Source organism: Cotesia typhae, unplaced genomic scaffold (assembly GCF_013202065.1).
Source record: "Cotesia typhae breed Kobodo isofemale line unplaced genomic scaffold, CoteBio_Ctyphae contig_22, whole genome shotgun sequence".
Lineage (NCBI taxonomy): Eukaryota > Metazoa > Arthropoda > Insecta > Hymenoptera > Braconidae > Cotesia > Cotesia typhae.
In genome coordinates, this window is record NW_027423728.1 from 7,896,548 (window position 1) to 7,916,524 (window position 19,977).

The window sequence follows — 19,977 nt, forward strand, 5'->3', positions numbered from 1 at the left end:
AATATTTATAAACAATAATGCTTATTAAATTATTATTATTAAATTTCTCAGAAAAATCACATTGATTTCCAACGATCTTCATAATGGATTAAAAGTATACTATGATTAATTTTTTTACACTTGAATCATCGTGCGTATACATGGAAATGTCATAAAAAAAGTTTAAATAATTTTTAAATAATAAAATTACTGGAGAAATAAAAAATAAAAAAAAATGTAAGTATATAAAAATATAAATAGACAATATCAAAACTGTATAGTAATTAGATATTACGAAGGTAATGAGAAAAAAAATAAAAATATATGTATATGCATATGTATAGGAGTTTGTCGAAAGCAATAAGTAAAGTAAGTAAGTAAGTGAGTCGAGTGAGTAGTTGGATTTTTCTGTCTGGATTTCTATTCCAGGCAACAGCGGGTTTAAAATCCAAACCGGACACAAGATCCAACAAGATCCACAAGATCTCGATCTCTTGTTACCATGGCGCCACGAATGTAGATACACACAGGATACACAGATATTAAACATCTGAGACGATGTTGAGAGTGTATCAATGTGTGGGTATATTTTATCCTCGTTGCTCGCGAATCTCACCAGTTTATTTATCTGCTCTATTCATTGGCGAAAGTACATGTATACAATGTAAATTATACAGCTGTGAAGTAGAACTCAATTTAAGAGAGATAGTGCTATAGGTAAATCCTACGTATCCAAGCCATATGTGTATTCCAAAATGAACATGTGAGTATGTGTGGATAAATGTGTATAATATATAAATATCATATAAATATGAGTTTGTTTACAGATACAGATATATACGCTGAGGGTCGAATTGACTGAGTGTGAATGGCCCCTTAACGCTTTACAGATTTTTCCCGTACGTTACACATAGCATCTCAAGAGTGCGCTAGAGTATGCCTGAGAAATATATAAAAAATGGTGATTTGGGTGTAGTCGGGGCTATTTTTCGCCAGTATAAATGTGAGTAAAAACGTGTGGCGCCGGGAAAACGAGTTAAGAGAGGGGAGTATTGTGTTGGTTTGTTCCCCGTTGACGGTGTGTGTTCTACACGCGTGTGTGTAACTGTGTACTGTGAGCCGTCTCGCCGGGAATACACGGGAGGATCGTTGGAGGCTCATTCAATTGTATATGTAGTCTGTGCTCCATAGTTTTATCGTGTCTTTCGTGTAAAGTTCCTCGGAGTTTTTTAGGACTTTCACTGATTGCTGAATCATTTGGTAATTCTGGTAAACCTTTAATTATTTTATTTTCGAATAATGCAGGTCAAACTAATTGAACGTCATTAATGTGTGTTCAAGAGAGTATTACTGGCATTCAGTAGATACCAAATGACAAGTTAACCATCGGAGCTCATTGTTATTTAATTATTATTTAAATCCGCATCCACTGACAGTAATCGTATCAACATTTGTGATAAATAATAACCAATAATAACAATAATAATATTTTTGTTGGTATATGCTTATTGAAATAATCTAGCGTGATATTTTTGGGATAGATGTCACATTATCGTGGCCATACGATTTCACGTGTGTATAAAGTTCATCATCAAGTTTACTTATATATCTATACGTATTATGAGTGCTAATGTGTGTATGTGTATGTTTAGTGTGCGTGCTGGCGTGTGCCGCGTATACATTAGATTCTTTAAATGTGTATACGTGGAGTTGGTCACATCGTCACACAAATGACTCTTTCTTTCTTTCTTTCTTTCTTTCTCAGTCGTTAGTCGTTGTCTCTATTAGTTTATCATCTTTCTTTCTCTGTCAGTGTGACCGTGTACTCTACACAAGACATCCACACTGAAAAAGCTTATTTGATTTGCGGTGTGCGTAATATATGCCCTCGGTTGCACACGCACGTGCCCCTGTTCTGTATCTCTATCATACAATCGTCGTCTCCACCACGACACAACGACACAACCGTGACGCCTGTGTCGTCTCGACACTTGCTGCTGCGCACTGTCAATGTTTCCCTGATTCGTTTTATATTTTTTTCTTCTTCATTTTCTCTACTCTTCCTTGTCTTGTCTCTGTTAACTTTGATAAAGAGTTAGTCAAGTTGAAATTACCACTAGAGCTTGTGTGTTAATGTTTTCGTGTATACTCTATAATAAGCCTGTTTTACTTATTATATCTTGACAGGTTTTAAGTACGTGGTCATTTGTTCTACAAACTCAATGAATATTATTTAAATCATCTTCGTCGAATCTGTTGAGTTTACTAATTTACGTCATTATAAAATCTGGTGTGTCACGATTATACATATTATTAATTATATATATATATATATATATATATATATATATATATATATATATATATATATATATATATATATATATATATTTTTTTTTTTTTTGTCAATCAATTTGACAATTGTTATCATTCAATTATTGCCACACATGTTACTCTGTTACATATATTAAAAATGCCACACACATATTAATTTATAGCTTCTCATTACAATTTGTAATGTGGTAAATTAAATAAACAAATAGTTGATAAGGCATTGGAAAATTGCGATTCTATTATTTTTTTTTTTTTTTTTATCTTATTCACAGTATACTCTTTTTTTTTTCTTTTCTTTTCAACTTACACGTGCTTTGTAAGCTTGTCAAGGTATCATCGCATCAGCGTTTCATGTTAACTTGATTACACTATACGACTGGATATCAAATTTATCACTTATACAATAATCATAAAAAAATATAATCAATAATAAATAATAAATAATAATTCAACATTACTCAATATTATTCTGAATTAATTTAGCATAAATAGCTAAAATTTAAAATAGATAAAAACTACAATGGGAATAATAGTAAGAATAACAACAATAATCAATGATACGAGCATAATGAAAATTATGCGCAATTTATGTCATATACACGTGTATTACTTGTCGATATACATATGTGATGGCCAGCAACACTGCATTAGTTTGTTTCCATTCGCAGAGTCAGATTTCCTATGCCTTGACTTGTTAAGCTCTTGACACTGCAATGTATTGATGATCTGTTCAAAGTAAACCGCGATTAGACAACGAAAAATTCATTTCTCATGTATCATACTGCATCATACATTTTTTTTTATTCCATCGACTACCTGTAACTCGTAATATTTTTATTAATTATTTTTTATCATTTATGTCAACTAATATTTTAAAATATGTTGTTAAGTATTTATTATGCAACGACAAAATATTTTTAAAATTAATTTTTCAATGTTTATTGTTTGTTGATGCTTTAAAAATTTAATATAATTATAACAATAATTGTATTATTATGAGATGACTAACTAATGCAATTTTATTTTTCAGATTATTCATTGATGAATTATCATGAGGGATTATAGCATCGTAGAAGCTTTTCGAGATACGCTGTTGTTGAAGAATTCAAGTTTTTTTCTAACTCTTGAAAGATATTTTTATCAATAGCCAGTTTTGATTTATTTATTTAATCAGCCGTAGGTTTGTATATATTTTATCATCTTATTTAATTTAATTTAATAAATATTTTTATTTATAAAAATATTAATCATATTTTTTTCTTATTTTTTAGAATACGTCATTCCAGTCAATGATGATACTAGTTTATAGTTATGAAATAACTTGGTTGATTTAAACAGAAATACAAGACTTGAAATAGAGCTTCGTGACAGACAAAAGAATATTAAAGCTTAGTTATTATTAATAATAATGTTGAGAAAAAAAGATATTATTTAAGTGTAATCGGTGAATGTTGCAAGTGTTAGATACATTTGATTTTATAAATATTAACATTTAAGCTTAAAGCTCTGAAACAATTAATTTTTGACGTAGATCTTTTCTGAGATAGATCTTCAACAGATGAAAATAAATTCTAAGCTTACAAAGAAGTCAACTAATCATAATATATGTTATTATCTAATTATTAAGAGCAGTGTTGCCGAAGGCTGTGACAAACTCTAAAACCATTTCAAGTATACGATTGATTTTCGTGCAATGCCGAGATGTTGCAATGAGAATAAAATAGTGAGCCCTGTGAGCACGAATAATAAAGTCGAGACCAATACTGAGAATATTTTACTCACATCTACTCGTGCATATCCTATTGGTAATTCTAATACAGTTGATTTTGATGATGATAGTAATCATCCGATTGTAGAAAAATCACACAGAAAATTGCGTTGTGACTTGAGTCCAGTACCGACTAATTCTTCTAGTCGTTTAAATATCAAACTTCTTAATCTAAAGGTAATTTTTTTTTTTAATTTTTTAAAGGTTACTAAACAGTACTTGTAAATAATCAAATACATGGAACAGTATTGTGTTTTAGTACCAAGTAAGGTAACCTCAATAAATAAATTTTTGGGTTGATAATTATTTAAAAATATTAAAAAAAAAAAAAATATTAACAAAAAATCTTCTTTTTTTCTTGATATTTTAAATACTATATACTTATATAATAATTAACATAAAAATTTGATTATTAAATTGGATATTTATTCCCTAGTTAGGATATCAGGACTCTTGATACCCCGACAAAATATCTCCAAGACTAAATATTTAAATATATAAATATTAATCTTTTTAAAATTAATAATATCGAATAAATACACACAAAATTAATGATAAAAGGGCAAAATAACATTAATAAGTGTTAAATAGTTTTTTCCAAATTTATTGTTTTGAATTTTGCGGGTTTTTTTTTTTTTTTTTTTTTTTTTTTTTTTTTAAAGGATATTTTTTCTGGGGACATTTTGTCGGAGTATCAAGAATCACGAAACCCTCATTCAATACCTTATTTGAAATAATTTATAAATTGGTACTATTTTTTTTAGACTGAGCGAGGACATCGTCAAGAGCATTGTCAGGTGGGCACAGGTGGTGGAGGGTGTAGAGGACGTGAAAAAGATTCGAAAAAGAGAGCAGCTATAGGCAACGTAGTGCGAGGGTTATTTCCATCTGGCCATTCCAGACAGGACAGGTATAATGATGTCTGTATCAAAATTCATGCTTCTTATATTTTCACACATCACTGCATCTTTTTAAAATACGCTTATTTTATTTTATTTTTATTTGCATCGATAATATCTATCTATTTTTTCTCTTGCATTTGTTATCTCTATTCCATTATTGCAAAAGCTAAAATAAAAAAACCTTGAAATATTCGTGTTTATGATCTGCCAAGATATTTTCATTTGTAATGAAATATTTCATTCACATTTATATTACTTATACTATAGGTAATTTTATTATTATAATAATTATTTATAAATTTTATTAAATCACTCATTGCAACTATTTTCATAATGCTTTTTTTTGCTTCAATATTTAATACAATTATTAACATAATTAATATATTAATAAAATATTTCTAAATTGAGGGTTTTTTTTTTTTTTTTTGGTTCGTTGATGATAAAACTACTTGAAATAAATTAAAAATGAAATATTTAATAATATTATGTAATACAAATCAATAAAATTATAGGTTTTTTTTTTTTTTTTTTTTTTTTTAATTTATTATAGTTTGAATTTTTAATAAAAATAAATAAATAAAATAAATATAATTTGTTAGTCTACGTGAGTAACCGCAGATGTCATTGCATTAATGAGCCAGAAAATATCAATATATATAATTTATTTATCTATGTGTTGGTATGTAATGTTTTGTTATTTTTTATTGCAGGTATGAGGCAAGCAGGCAACGTGCGTCAGGCGGAGCTAGTGTTGGCCTGTCTGGTTTATGTCCAAAGCTGGTGGCCAGTGGTGCCGGAAGTAGTCAAGGAGGAATTGGTCTTGGAGTGGGTCATATAGCCTCACAAGAGACCGGAGGAACCTGCGGTATTGTTAATGCGCAGAAGACTCACAATAGTCACCATAATCGCCGCCAGCGTAAATTATCAATTATTAATCAAGTTGGTTCAAGTACTGGCAGTAAAACCTCAACGAATCGTTCATTGATAAACAGTAAAAAACAGCACCGTAATTTGAGTGACAGTAGTGTCGAAACAGCATCGATAACGAGTAATGGAGTTGTATCTGGTGGCTCACCATCGCCAAAGAAAAAAAGTAACTCTAACAGCATTTCTGATGCATCTTGTTCGTCCCAAAACTCACAGTTAATAACGAGAGATTACAGTAGTGGTGATACTGCCTGCAGTGATGCTGAGGAGGTTGTAGAAATTATATCAAGAGTATCAGGCATTGATTCAGTGTCTATTATACCAGCTGTTAAGGGTAAATCTAATAAATTAAAAGATAATAATGATAAGACTGTTGAAAATAATCCACTAGTCGAGACTGACTCGGCGTGCAACGATGATAATGCTTTTAAAAAATCGTTGCACGATACACAAGATGCACCTGAAAATTCTAAAATTATCCCGGCATCCAGTAAAAAATTATCGCAAAAAAGTTTGGATGTTGATAATCCAAACCAAGTCAAAAAACGATCGATGATGCGCTCCTCGAGTCATCCTAGGTCTATGGACAGTATGGACAAACATCTATCGCCAAGTGGAACAAAATCGGAAGAACGGAGTAGAAAGACTTCTAAAGATTCTGGAGTAGATTCTGGAGAAAGAAAAAAAAATTTTAATGACTCGGTGTCACAAATACCTAAGAGAAAAATTTCAACAGAATCTACCGAAAATTGTGATTCAAATATTAGGAAAAATTCAACTAAAACAATTAATAATGATAGTGAAAATGATATTATAAGTTCAAGTGATAGTAGTGAAAAGACAAAATTAGAAAAGATTAAAAATACGAGATTTGTAACGTCTAAAGTTACGGAAGAATCAACGATAGTAGAAAATAGAGAAACGGAAATGACGGCAAATATTGAAGAGGATAATCAAGTAACGATATATGAAGATGATAATAGTACGAGTATCAGTGATATTGTAGCAGCTCAAGCTCTAAGAGAGTCATTAAGTAAATTAGGAAAAGTAATAACATTCGATGCTGAGCAAGATGTTTATCAATCTACTAACAAAAGTCAAAATTTTAGTGAGAATAATGATCCACCAAAAGAGGCTGAGACTAAAGACCAAGTCCAAGTACAAGAAGAAATTGTTGAAGGATTTATCGGACCGTTGTTGGATGAAAATTTTAAAGCTGATGAAAAGCTTGAAAAACAAAAGACCATGCCGATGGAAGACGTAAGAAATTTACTTATGAAAGTTAAGGTACAAACTGTTGAGGATAAGGATGAAGAAAAGGCTATTGGTATGTCTCCTGATGAACGTTTTCTTAAATTTGAAGAAGAAATTGGACGTGGAAGTTTTAAAACTGTGTACAGAGGTTTAGACACACAAACTGGAGTTTCTGTTGCTTGGTGTGAACTTCAAGAAAAAAAATTGAATAAAAGTGAGCGAATGAGATTCCGTGAAGAAGCTGAAATGCTCAAGGGTCTTCAGCATCCCAATATTGTTAGATTTTATGATTACTGGGAAGTCACTCTTACCAAAAGAAAATACATTGTTCTTGTTACTGAGCTAATGACCTCAGGAACATTAAAAACGTAAGTTCATTTTCATTATTTATATATTTTATATAAATTATTTAACTTTATTACACGGAAAGAACAAGATTACACTGGATGATATTCCAGATTATACGCAGTGAAATCTGTAGTGAAAAAAAATTTTAGATAGTAGCTAGTATAATGCAGATTATTCGCTCTGTGTGCGTGGGTGGAACTAATAAAATTTTAATACTCCTCCATTAGCAGTATAGTATCAGTGTATCCATGCATACTTACAGCGCCACGAAAAAAGGAAGCTCGGGCATTTTTTTTGGGACTCATGGCACTATACGTATACACAATACTCACTTACTTTCAAAGTAGTATGTGTATGCTCCGCTCAGGCGCACAGAACGAAGTAAATTTTGATTGAATTTTACCCCCTAATATCTCCACTATTACCTTTCTAGCGCCTGCGCGTAAAGTTCTGTTTATAATTTGTGAATTGTAGTCAACCAAATTTTAGGCATTTAAATATTTAACAATATATTTTATAGCTGTTATAATTATTACAGTTACAAGATATGTAAAAAAAAAATTGGCTATTCATATCATACGTAAAAAAAATCCTAGCAAATCCACGAAGCATGAATATAAGGTCTTTTACAAATTTATATTCCCGCAGCGTGGTTTTAAGGCCCCTATATTCATGCAGCGTGATTTTAAGATTCTTCTATTCACGTGGCGTGGATTTATCAGAACTTTTTGGCGCATAAATAGACATGTCCACGTAAAAATAGAATATAAGACGTATGTTTTTACGTTTATACTTGTGACTAAGATTTAATTTGGATTATACTAGCTACTATCTGGAATTTTTTTTCACTACAGAGGTCACTGAGTATAATCTGCAATGTTATCCAGTGCAATTTTGTTCTTTCCGTATACGATGCATAAATTATTTTATTGATTATTTATATTATATTTATTTTATAATTTAAAAAATTTTTTGTTTTAGATATTTAAAAAGATTCAAAAAAATAAATCCAAAAGTTGTTAAATCATGGTGTCGACAAATTTTAAAAGGTTTAAGTTTTTTACATTCGAGATCACCTCCAATAATTCATCGTGACTTAAAGTGTGATAATATTTTTATTACTGGAACAACTGGAAGTGTAAAAATTGGCGATTTAGGTTTGGCAACTTTAAAAAATCGAAGTTTTGCAAAAAGTGTTATTGGTACACCAGAATTTATGGCGCCAGAGATGTATGAAGAACATTATGATGAATCTGTTGATGTATATGCCTTTGGTATGTGCATGCTTGAGATGGCTACGTCTGAATATCCATATTCAGAGTGTGCTGGACCAGCGCAAATTTATAAACGAGTTGTATCGGGTGTTAAGCCACTGAGTTATGATAAAGTTGAAAATCCAGAAGTACGTGAGATAATAGAAATGTGTATACGTTTAAAAAAAGATGAACGTCCTTTGGTTAAAGATTTATTAAATCACGAATTTTTTGCTGACGACATAGGTTTGAAATTAGAAATGGTATCCCGTGAAAATGCGGTAGCTGATGCCGAATTGTCTCGCGTTGAATTTAGATTACGTGTTCTTGATCCAAAGAAACGTACCAATAAGCACAAAGAAAATGAGGCTATACAATTTGATTTTGATATACAGAGGGATAATGCTGAAGAGGTAGCATTGGAAATGGCCAAGTCTAGTTTGATTCTCGAAGAAGACGCTAAGGCAATTACTAAAATGTTAAAATCACAAATTGCTACTTTGCTGAGAGAACGTGAAGATCGTAAAAATAAAGAAGAAAAAGAACGGATTGATAGAGATGTTGAAACTCAGTCTGCTAATGAATCTTTGTTGCAACAACAGCAACAGCAGCAGCAATTATTATTGCAAGTACAATTGCAACAACAGCAAATTCAGTCGAATATAAATATGTTGCAGGGACAAGTGTCAATTCAACAACCAATGCAGATCCAACAGCAAATTATCCAGCAACAGCAACATCAAGATCAACAGCAGCAACAACCGCAACAGCCACAGCCACAGCAACAGCAACAGCAACAACCACAACCACAACCACAACCACAACCACAACATCTACAACAAAATCAGCAAGGTCAACAAGCATGTCTGCAACCTCAACAAGTCCAAATTATTCAGCAGCAACCGTTGATGCAACAACAACAAACGTCTGTGGTCCAGCCTCAACAAGCTCAACAAATTCCTCAAGCTGCTCAAAATACTCAACAATCTGTACAATATCAACAACAAGCATATCAACCACCACCGCAGCAACAGCAGCAGCAGCAGCAGCAGCAGCAACAACAGCAACCACAACAGCAGCAGCAGCAGCAACCACCACAACAACAACAGCAGCAGCCACAACAACAACAGCAGCAGCCACAACAACAACAGCAACCACAACAGCAGCAGCAATCGCCGCAGCAATTTCAATCTCAAGCTCAATCACAACCACAATATTCTCAACATGTTGGACAAGCTTTGAGTGCCAACTCTTCACAGTGCTCCACACCACAGACTATTCAAGGTCCACCACAATTTCCGTCTATTCAACAGCACATGTCTCAACCACAAGTGCAGCCCCAATTGCAGCAGCAATCTTCAGTCCAACAGCAATCTACAATTCAAAATCAAATTCAACAGCCTCAAATGCATCAACATCCTCAAATGCAGCCTCAAATTCAACAGCAGACTCAGATGCCGCCGCAGATGCAATCTCAGCCTCAGATTCAACAACAGCAGCCCCAAATCCAGCCTCAACCCCAAATTCAACAGCAGCAGCAACAACAACAACAACAACAACAACAACAACCTCAAATCCCACCTCAATCTCAAATCCAGCCCCAGCAAACACAAATGCAATCTCAGCCTCAGCTTCAACAGCAGCAGACACAAATGCCACCTCAGATACAATCTCAGTCTCAAATACCACAACAGCAGCTTCAGATGACAGGCCACAGTCAACCACAGCAAATACAACAGACTCAGCTGCAGCCTCAAATTCAGCAACCTTCACAAATTCTCCAACAGCCGCAGCCATCGCAGCAGTACATGCAGCTTAATCAGATGTCTGTGCCATCGCAGATGCCTCTGTCGACTCAAGTACCAGCTCAAATGCAATCTACAATGCAGATGAACCATCCTCAGCAACAGCAAGTTATTCGGCAAGGTCAGACACATATTCAATACACGCAGACTCAAATGCAACAACAGCTTCAACAAATTCATCCTAATGCTGTTAATTCAGCGCCAATGCTCCAACAAAATGTTCAGCAATATTATCAACAAGGCAACACCAGTACTGCTGCATTTACCAACGCGACTTTGTATCAACAGCAAATTTATCAATCCTATCCGAATAATTCAAACGCGTCTGGACATATTGAGATTTTACAATCAGGACACAATGCTCAAACTATTTATTCAAACACAAACGTTCCATCTAATGTGGTGATACCAACCGGCCAGAATTTTGTTTCAACATCTGGGCAGCCTGGTCAAATAGTCATTCAATCGACTCCGAATGTCCAGAACTCTCCAGCTATCCAAAATGTCCATCAGCAAAATTTACAACAGTCGAGTCCTTGCGCAAATTTACAAAATACTTCAGTATTGCAATCACAGCAGCAGAATATGTTGGTGCAGATGCAGTATACTCAAAATGTAAATGCTATTCCAGCTAATATGAATATTATTCAGACTAATAATAGCAGTGCTACACAGTCGACTAACATTCAACATCAATCCCAGTTGATAAATGCTACCGAGATTTATAATAATGCTGAAAAAAGTGTATTGAATAAACAGGACACTGTTGAATCTGTTTTATCAGTAACCTCTGATGGACCTATTAGCTTACAACAAGAGCAGCTGCAATCAATTGCTCAAAATCCTGTATCTTTAGCACAATTACCCAGCTCTTCTGATGGACATCCGGAAAGCACAGAGGGTGCGGTGCCTTCGGAAAAGAGCCGAGTCAAGAGATCAGGAACTAAACGTCGCAAAACGGGAATTAAATTAACAGTATTATCCGTGACCAACAGTGATGGTTCATCGATGACCGTAGAATGTCAATTAGACACGAGCAAACAAAAAACAGTAGTATTCAAATTTGATCGTAATGACATGGTACCGTTAGATATTGCTAATAATTTGGTGGCTGAAAATTTGTTACCGCAATCACAGTGTGATACTTTTGTTGAATTAATTGAAGACATTGTTAAACAATTGAGATTAGATCCAACGCGTAGTCTTCCTCTTGTTGCGCATGGACCAGCTGATCAGTCTGCTGGTGGAAGTCCTGTTACTAGTCGTAGACCAAGAGCTCGAGAATACAATCTTGATACGGTTAAGGTGATTATTTTAATTTTTTTTTTTTTTTTTTTTTTTTTTTAAATAATTATTCTAGCGTAGTTTAGAATTAGTAAAATACTTTTTTCTTCTCTATCTTTTTTTTTTTCTTTATTCTTTTCTTTCTCTCATTTTCTTACAAATAAAATAATCCCATAAGTATTTACAATAATCGTTAAAATATGTCAACAAATACCTTGACAATTTTAATCAGATATTCTTAATTTTTTTTTTTTAATGTGTTTCTAATTGGAATTACCAATGACTAGATTCTGAAAATATTTGCTTAGTAATTGAACTTAAAATTTAGATAGTCAGTTAGTGACGATTCCTTGTTCAGTTTGAACGCTACGGAAATTAAATTTACTTTTTATGAACCCAGTGCGGTTAAAATTTTAATTATATTTTCGTTTAATTAATTAATGTAGAAAAATAATTCATCAAAAAGTATTGGCTTTATTGTTGTATATAAATAAAATTAGAAAAAAGCCATTTGTAATTGAGTGTATGTATAATTTTGGACGCAGCAGGTCAGACACGGCTCGCTAACTCGACAAAGCAGCCATCGATGTTCCTATAAAGCTCATCGTAGGCATCGTTCGGTGAGTTCTTCTAGTCCTCTTCGAATCAAATTTTTTTCGTTAATCATTCATTATTTGTTGGTGTTTATTTATTTATTTATTTGCATTATTTTATTTTTATTTTTTTATTTCAGTATTTGTCCTTTTATTTTATTTTTTTTTTACTACTTTTTTTCCGTTTACGATGGTTGTTAATCATTTGTCAAGCTAATAACTGTATTTAATGTCTTTAATTTATATTCTAATTATTAATAATAAATAATAATCTATTGTTATTATTCTTATGATTTTTTTTTTCAGCATTATATTTATAAAATTTAATTAATATTTTAGGGAATTTTTTTTTCAAATTTGTTTATTTTTATTTTTTGTCATAATTCTTTTTTAAAAAATAAATTAATTTAAAAAAAAAAAAAAAAAAAAAAATTGATATAAATTTCAGAGAGACGAAACAACAAACAACTCAGGGTCATCAAAAATATTGCCAATCGACCAGATAATATCCCACATTGCTGCCACTTCAATGGATAACAAATCACAGCAAATTAGTACGGTAAATTCAATGGAAAATCTAAATATAGCAACAACTACCACAGAAAACAGTATATCTGACGAAATATCAAGGCGATCTTCAACTTCAACTCAAAATACAGACACATTGACACCGGTAAATATTCCAAGCGATTCAAACGACAACTGCGAGACTATTGTTAGCGAAGACATACCTTTAGACTCTAACAATACAAGTATGGAGGATTCAAACGATACACAAAAATTATCAGGCATGGAATCTGTTAACTCACAACATGATCCTGCTGTTAATTCAAAAGCAGACGATGAAAACATTTCTGAAATAGCGACGTTAAGTCAATCAAACCGTAAATTGGAATCTCAAAACAGCAGTTGTGAATTTTCTCAAGAAGGATTTTTAGAGCCAAAAAAATCTGTTCCAATGCGTAAAATTTCACGATTTTTAGTCAGCCCCGTTGTTGAACAAAAATCAATTTCTAGTGAGTCTGATACAATTACCGTTTGTGAAAATATACTGAATTTACCTCAACAGTTATCAGGATTAAATTTAGAAAACAATGTTGCAAATGTTGAATCAGAATCTAATTTAAATGATATGGATAATAGCAGTGGTGAAGCATCATATGCAAAACAATTGCAGTTGGCGCAACAATCGCAACAAATTCAAAATATGAATCAAGTTCAAATGGGAGTACAGCAAATGATGGGTCAAATGCTTCCTAAAGGAGTTGTTACTCAAACGAAGCAAGAGACAGTAGTTCTGGTACAGACAACAAACCTAGCTCAGCAAACAAACCCGCAGTTGCTGCAAAATGTTCAATTTCAACCTAGTACTGGTGGAGTAGTCCAGCAACAAGAACAACCTTTGACTCAGTATCAAACACAAGTTACTGTTCAACAACATTCTGTGATTCAGCACCAACATCAACAACAAGTTGGCATGCAACAACAAAATATTGTTCAACAGCACATCCAGCAGGACCAGATATCAGTTGGTCAAGTTCAGCATCAAATTCCACAGCAGTTTATTCAGCAGACACTCTCTCAACCACCAGCTGTTCAAAAATCACAGCCACAAACTACGTCTTATCCGTATGTTCTGATGCAGCCTTTGCCGCAGCAAATCCAGCAGAATAATGTTGAAGAGTGGCTCTGCAGGGGCTCCAGTGTGTCTTCAGACTCTCATACGTCTGAAACTCCAAGTATAACACAGCTAGCTCATAATCAGCCGGATCACAATCAGATTGGAACTACTGATCAGCAGTATCAAAATATTGTACATCAGAATTTACAAAATGTTGCGCTTTCAACTCCGATGCAAATGTCAGCACAGACTATGGAAGTGACACCGAAAGTAAAAGCTAAAGAAGTGTCTTCAACTCTTCCTGATCTTGCTCAAAATCTTGCTAATATTTTGTCTAATCCTAAATCAAAGTCTACCACGCCGCACAATATTATTAGCCATGATCAGTTAAATACTTCGGCGACTAATCAGCATCAATCGATTCCGGTTTTGCATTCTGAACAATATTTTCAACCTATTCAGCCTGAGATGCCGCAAATGCCTATGCAGCAGACGTACGTTCAATCGCAGAATTTCCAAGGACAGCCACAACAGCAACAAGGAATCCATCCGCAGGCTCAAAATCAACAAGAAGTACAACAAACTAATTATTCCCAGATTCAGAATCAAAATGAGGTTCAACAACAGCAACAGCAGCAACAACAACAGCAACAGCAACCTCAGCAGCAGCAGCAGCAGCAGCAGCAGCAACAGCAGCAACAGGTTTATCATCAACAAATTCAAAACCAAGCTGATGTACAACAACAACAACAACAAATTTATTTATCTCAAATTCAAAATCAAGTTGATGTTCAACAGCAGCAACAGTATCATTCCCAGATTCAAAGTCAAACAGATATTCAGCAACAACAGACCTATCACTCGCAGATCCAAAACCAGGCTGAAGTTCAACAGCAAGTTTATCATCAACAGATTCAGAATCAAACGGATATTCAACAGCAGCAACAGCAAGCTTATTCACAGATTCAGAATCAAACTGATGTGCAGCAGCATCAACAAGTTTATAATACTCAAATTCAAAATCAAACTGAAGTAAAGCAGCATGTCTATCATGCACAGATTCAAAATCAAACTGATGTCCAGCAGCAGTCGTATCATTCTCAGATTCAGAATCAGTCCGAGTTATTACAACAACAACAACAACAACAACAACAACAACAACAACAACAACAACAACAACAGCAGCAGCAGCAGCAGCAGCCGCAACAAATCTATCATTCTCATCAGCAACAGTCAATTCAACAATCGGTAGCTCAACAACCACAGCAACAATCTCAACCCCAACCAATGCAGCAAATGAATCAACAAATAGATCTTCAGAGTCAGGTTGTTACACAAACTATTCAAGGCCACAGTCAAAACTTTACAGTTCAAGGTCAGTGGGTAATGCCACCTTACTCTGGTCATAATGTTACTCAGCAATCTGCGCCAATACAATATGTCCAACAGCCCATTCAAAATTTGCAACCTGTTGCTCAGATACAATCACAAGAGCAAGATAATTTGAAATTTCCGGAGACGGACAATATGGTTGATGGAAGTGTCAGCAGACGAACTAGCTCGGATTATCATACTCTGTCTGAGCATGAAAATTCGAGTTATGAAATAACTCCCGAGCACACGATGGTAGAGTCCGCAGATCTTGGATCAAATTCTCACTATTATTTCCCTCAACAGCAGCAGCACAAGCTGAGCCAGCAGAATTCATTGGATAAATTATCAGAGACTGCCAATAATAGCAGTGGGACATGTGGGCCACATACAATAGCGGATCTTCATCAGAAGCTTGTTCAATTGACCAACCAGCCTTGTGATACGTTGCACATTGGAACGCCGCCGATAAGTCACCCGGCAACTCCTCATAGTCAGTCAAACAATCTGTGCTACGAGTCGTCAACTGCTGGGGGGCATCATTTGCCGCAAAAAACATCGGTCAATGTACCGACGTCCCTCCACTCGATTGGATTTGTTTCTCCTCAAGCTACTGTCCATCCGCCCGGGACTATTTATATAGACGCCAATGCAAGTAATTTTGACAGCTTTCCCAGTGACCAGACAATGTCACAATTTGTTCAATCAAACACTGAAAGTGCGTTAAATAGTCCGACTTTGAATCAATCTTCTAATACCGAGACAATGAGTCCTAGCAAGGAGAGTAAGTCGCGAAGCCAACGGTCAGGTTCTCGCTTTCAAGAGTTGGAGCATGAATTGTCGAAAATTCATCACCGTGGGTTAGTTCTTTCTACGTCATCGCCCCAGCCGATAACTCCGCCAGTCCCGGCTAGTAATACTCAGCAAATTATTAATCAACTTCCGCCACAGTCTATTACTCAGACTCTTCTGACTCCGGTTATCCCGGTCTCCAGTGTGGCCAAAACAACGCCTTGTGTCACTGGAACACCCGGAACTGAGACTCCAGCACAAGTTGACACGCTTGGACAAGATACTAGTGAACAGAAATCGTCTTCAAGTCAACCAACTAGGAAAATTTCTAGATTCATGGTATCAAAAGTTGTTGGACCGCCTGGTGCGGGTGAAATTTTATCACAAACTCAATTGGAACAGAAACAGGTTCAACATCAGGATGATAAAAGAGAACGGACACATACCATTCATCATATGGATGAAATTCAAAGTAAGATATTTTTTTTTTTTATTAAAGTTATTGATATAAATATATTTTTAGACTGTTATTAATAAAATTTATTTTTTAGATGCAGTTCAAGTAATTCACAGCCGTGAAAATTCAATACCGCCAGTGTCATCTTCTACACCATCTATTACTGAAGTACGTAATAATATAATTATTATTTTATACATTATTAAATTAATAAAACATTTATTTATTTATTTTAAAGATTGAGAAAGAAGAAAGGATACAATTATTGACTCCAAGCGAAGAGTATCAAATGTTAATAAAAAGGTAATGTCAATCTAAAAAAAAAAAAAAAAAAAAAAAAATTTTTTAATAAAATCAATAATTACTAAATTTTTTAATTAACAGACAAACGTTAGAATTGGAAACGTTGCAAAAGAAACACAGAGAAGAATTGGAGCTTTTCCAGCAGCAACAGCTCCAGTTGCTGATACAACAGCAGCAACAGGCGAGCGCGTTGCACCAACATCAACACCAACCTCTTTTATACCACACTGTTGCCTCAACTGTTACAGGTAGACAGGAGCATTAATTCAATGAATAAAATAGTGCATTAATTTAATGAAGCTAAATAAACAAAACTAAAATAAATTATTTCATCAGGATCATCAAGACCTTTAGCAGTAGAGGATTACTTGATGTTCAGCACAGCTCCACAGACATCTTTCCATCGTATTTCCAATTATTCGCAGGATACAGAAGAGACATTGCGTCTAGCAACGCAAAAGTTGAAGCAAGCACCTCAACAGCACACGGGTATTCCTCATACTTATGTGATACCAATTCCAATAATGCCATCAGCAGAAAATATTCAAAACGTTCCAAATTACACATCAGAACCAGCTGAAATAATTGGGTCTACAAATGGTCCAACGACAGTGTCCAGTCATCCGCAGTATCAGTTGACTCCAATACTCTCTGATGGCAGTATTGGGTCCGGACCAAGCGGGTCTTTAGTTGCCTCGTCAGCAATACCAACAGCCAGTGGACCTAGTTATATTCACTATCATGATCCAAAGACTTTAGCCAATTTTCAAGCATTCAGTTATACACCTCACAGTGGATTTTTCCTACCAGCTGGCTACCGTCTTATTTACGCACCGACTGGGACTCCTCAGTCCCAACCAACAACTCCAGCTACGCCTCACATTGGCAATTCACACGATGGTACTCCTCCAGGAGAGCCTCAATCGGAACATACCCAATCCAGCACTTCCCAATTAGAACAGTAATATTTTTAATAATTCATCGTCGTGGTTTTGTTAGTGCGTTTATCAATTTATGTGTTATTATTTATTCTACTTTTAATATATATCTTTTATTATTAATAATAACAATAACAATAATAATAATAATAATATTATTATTATTATTATTATTATTATTAATAATTATTTTAATAATAACAAATAAATAAATAATAATATTTTTAAAGTGAACTTGGACTATTAAGAGAAACTAAAACTATCAGACAAGTTTTATCTGTGAATATTTTTCTTTATGTAATTATTTTTATTATTACATTTATTATTTTAGGATCTATATAAATATGTATTCCTCAATGTGCCAGAAACGCTTGCTGCTTGTTGCGGTAATAACCAACCGTATGCGTGCGTTCAAACGAATTTTTTTTTTTTTATTTATTTTTTTTTTTTTTTTTTTTTTAAAGTAAAGGATCAAAAAAGAGCACGGATTATCTCAATTTTTTTATCAGGATCCTTTAGCGGAATTCCGAATAATTGGTGCAAATATAAGACAAGAATCGAAGTTAATTATAATGAAAATTATTTAGAAAATATAGTTACTTTTAAGATAAATTTATTTTTGGTTTTAACGTTTGCCCTTTAAATTATAAAAGCCGTGACCGGTTTTTCGTGCAGGCCTCAGCTAGTCTTTATAATTCGAATGACAAGTGGTTATTAATTAATTAATTACATTATTATTAATTAGTAAAATAGTTAACTGTTGAAAAATATCTATAATTTTTGGAAAAAAAAAAAAAAAAAAAAAAATTAATAATAAAATTAAAATTAATAATTGGAATGAAAAAGTATGGACGCATGAAATTCGGGTTTAATTAATTAAATATATAGTCATTATTATGCTTTAATGTATTTTTATCGATTTTAAACTACTCCAATTTAAAAAAAAAAAAATAAAAAACAAATTGTGTTACTAGTTAATTTGTTTTTTATATTGCATTATTTTTATTTAATGCTAATATTAATGATTATTTTAATTTGTATTAAATTAAAAACCCAATGATGCTTTTATTATATATTTATATATTAAATATTAATTTTTATGACTTGCGGTCTTATAAAATTTAGTGATTGCTATGATAACTATAATTATGCCGATTAATTTCGTGATATTTACGATAATTAATGTATTAATTGATTATTTTTTGAGACGCTATCTCAAATTTATTATTTGAGATAATTAAATTTCGTTTTTTTTTTTTTTTTTGTTTAATTTTAATTTTGTTGGTTTGATGTAATTAGAATTGTAATAGATCATTTTCTTAATTTATAATAATGTAATATGACTGAATTCAAGTAAATTTAATAATTATTTGTAATATTGTTACTCAAAATATGAATGATTGAGTTGTGAATGGAAAGAAAAAAAAATTTTTAATGTAAAAAAATAATTACGTAATTTTAAATTAAATAATTAATGATTAATTATCAGTACAGCTGACATAAATGACTCTGCAATGATGACAAGTAGAGAAAAAAAATTAAAATATACTGTTTGGATAAAAATAGCCATTTATTTATATCTAAAAATTATAAAAAAAAAAATAATTAAGTATAATTGATGAATGTTCTGTTGGATGATTGAATATTTCAGTTTAATATTAGTCTATAAGAAGTATATAAATAATTAATAAAATAAATAACTAAAATCGCCAATAAATTTGTACAGTAATTGCAGTAAAATAAAATTATTAAATAGACAATGCCTCGGTAAAATTTTTTGTCAATAAAAATTTCATTGATTGTTTATATTATAATTGATTCTTGAAGAGAAATGTTAATTTGAGAAGAGAAAAAAATAAAAATAAATTGCAAAAAAATTATTGAGAAAATTTAATTTAAAAAAAAATTTTATTTTGATTATTTTCTTTTTAAGTGATGTAAAATATGTGTTATATATTATATATTATGACGTGACCCTGTTAGGTAACTAAAATCAATGATCAGAGGAATGAAGTAATTATAAGACGTAAATACGCATAGAGATTATA

At 32.8% G+C, this 19,977-nt stretch overlaps 1 protein-coding gene across 6 annotated transcripts; it reads left to right on the top strand.

Moving 5' to 3' along the window:
• Positions 1 to 988: 988 nt before the first annotated feature.
• On the top strand, positions 989 to 19,689 carry Wnk (Wnk kinase). 6 transcript variants are annotated; one of them, XM_074238017.1, is made up of 12 exons: positions 989 to 1,248; positions 3,344 to 3,493; positions 3,585 to 4,258; positions 4,846 to 4,991; positions 5,694 to 7,532; positions 8,494 to 11,875; positions 12,400 to 12,474; positions 12,896 to 16,703; positions 16,783 to 16,856; positions 16,927 to 16,991; positions 17,073 to 17,239; positions 17,328 to 19,689. In XM_074238017.1, exons 3-12 carry the CDS (start codon positions 4,007 to 4,009, stop codon positions 17,954 to 17,956), a joined length of 10,437 nt encoding a protein of 3,478 aa, XP_074094118.1. In that variant the 5' UTR covers positions 989 to 1,248; positions 3,344 to 3,493; positions 3,585 to 4,006; the 3' UTR covers positions 17,957 to 19,689. The 6 variants fall into 6 exon arrangements, with proteins under 6 accessions (XP_074094118.1, XP_074094121.1, XP_074094119.1 ...); XM_074238020.1 differs by having other exon boundaries at positions 12,403 to 12,474; XM_074238018.1 differs by having other exon boundaries at positions 989 to 1,239.
• The last annotated feature ends 288 nt before the right edge of the window (positions 19,690 to 19,977 follow it).

Coding starts and splice junctions, on each gene's coding strand:
- Wnk (XM_074238017.1), top strand. CDS start 4,007: ATGCCGAGATGTTGCAATGAGAATAAAATAGTGAGCCCTGTGAGCACG. Junction 4,259..4,845: donor TCAAACTTCTTAATCTAAAG/GTAATTTTTTTT, acceptor TATTTTTTTTAG/ACTGAGCGAGGACATCGTCA. Junction 7,533..8,493: donor ACCTCAGGAACATTAAAAAC/GTAAGTTCATTT, acceptor TTTTTGTTTTAG/ATATTTAAAAAGATTCAAAA.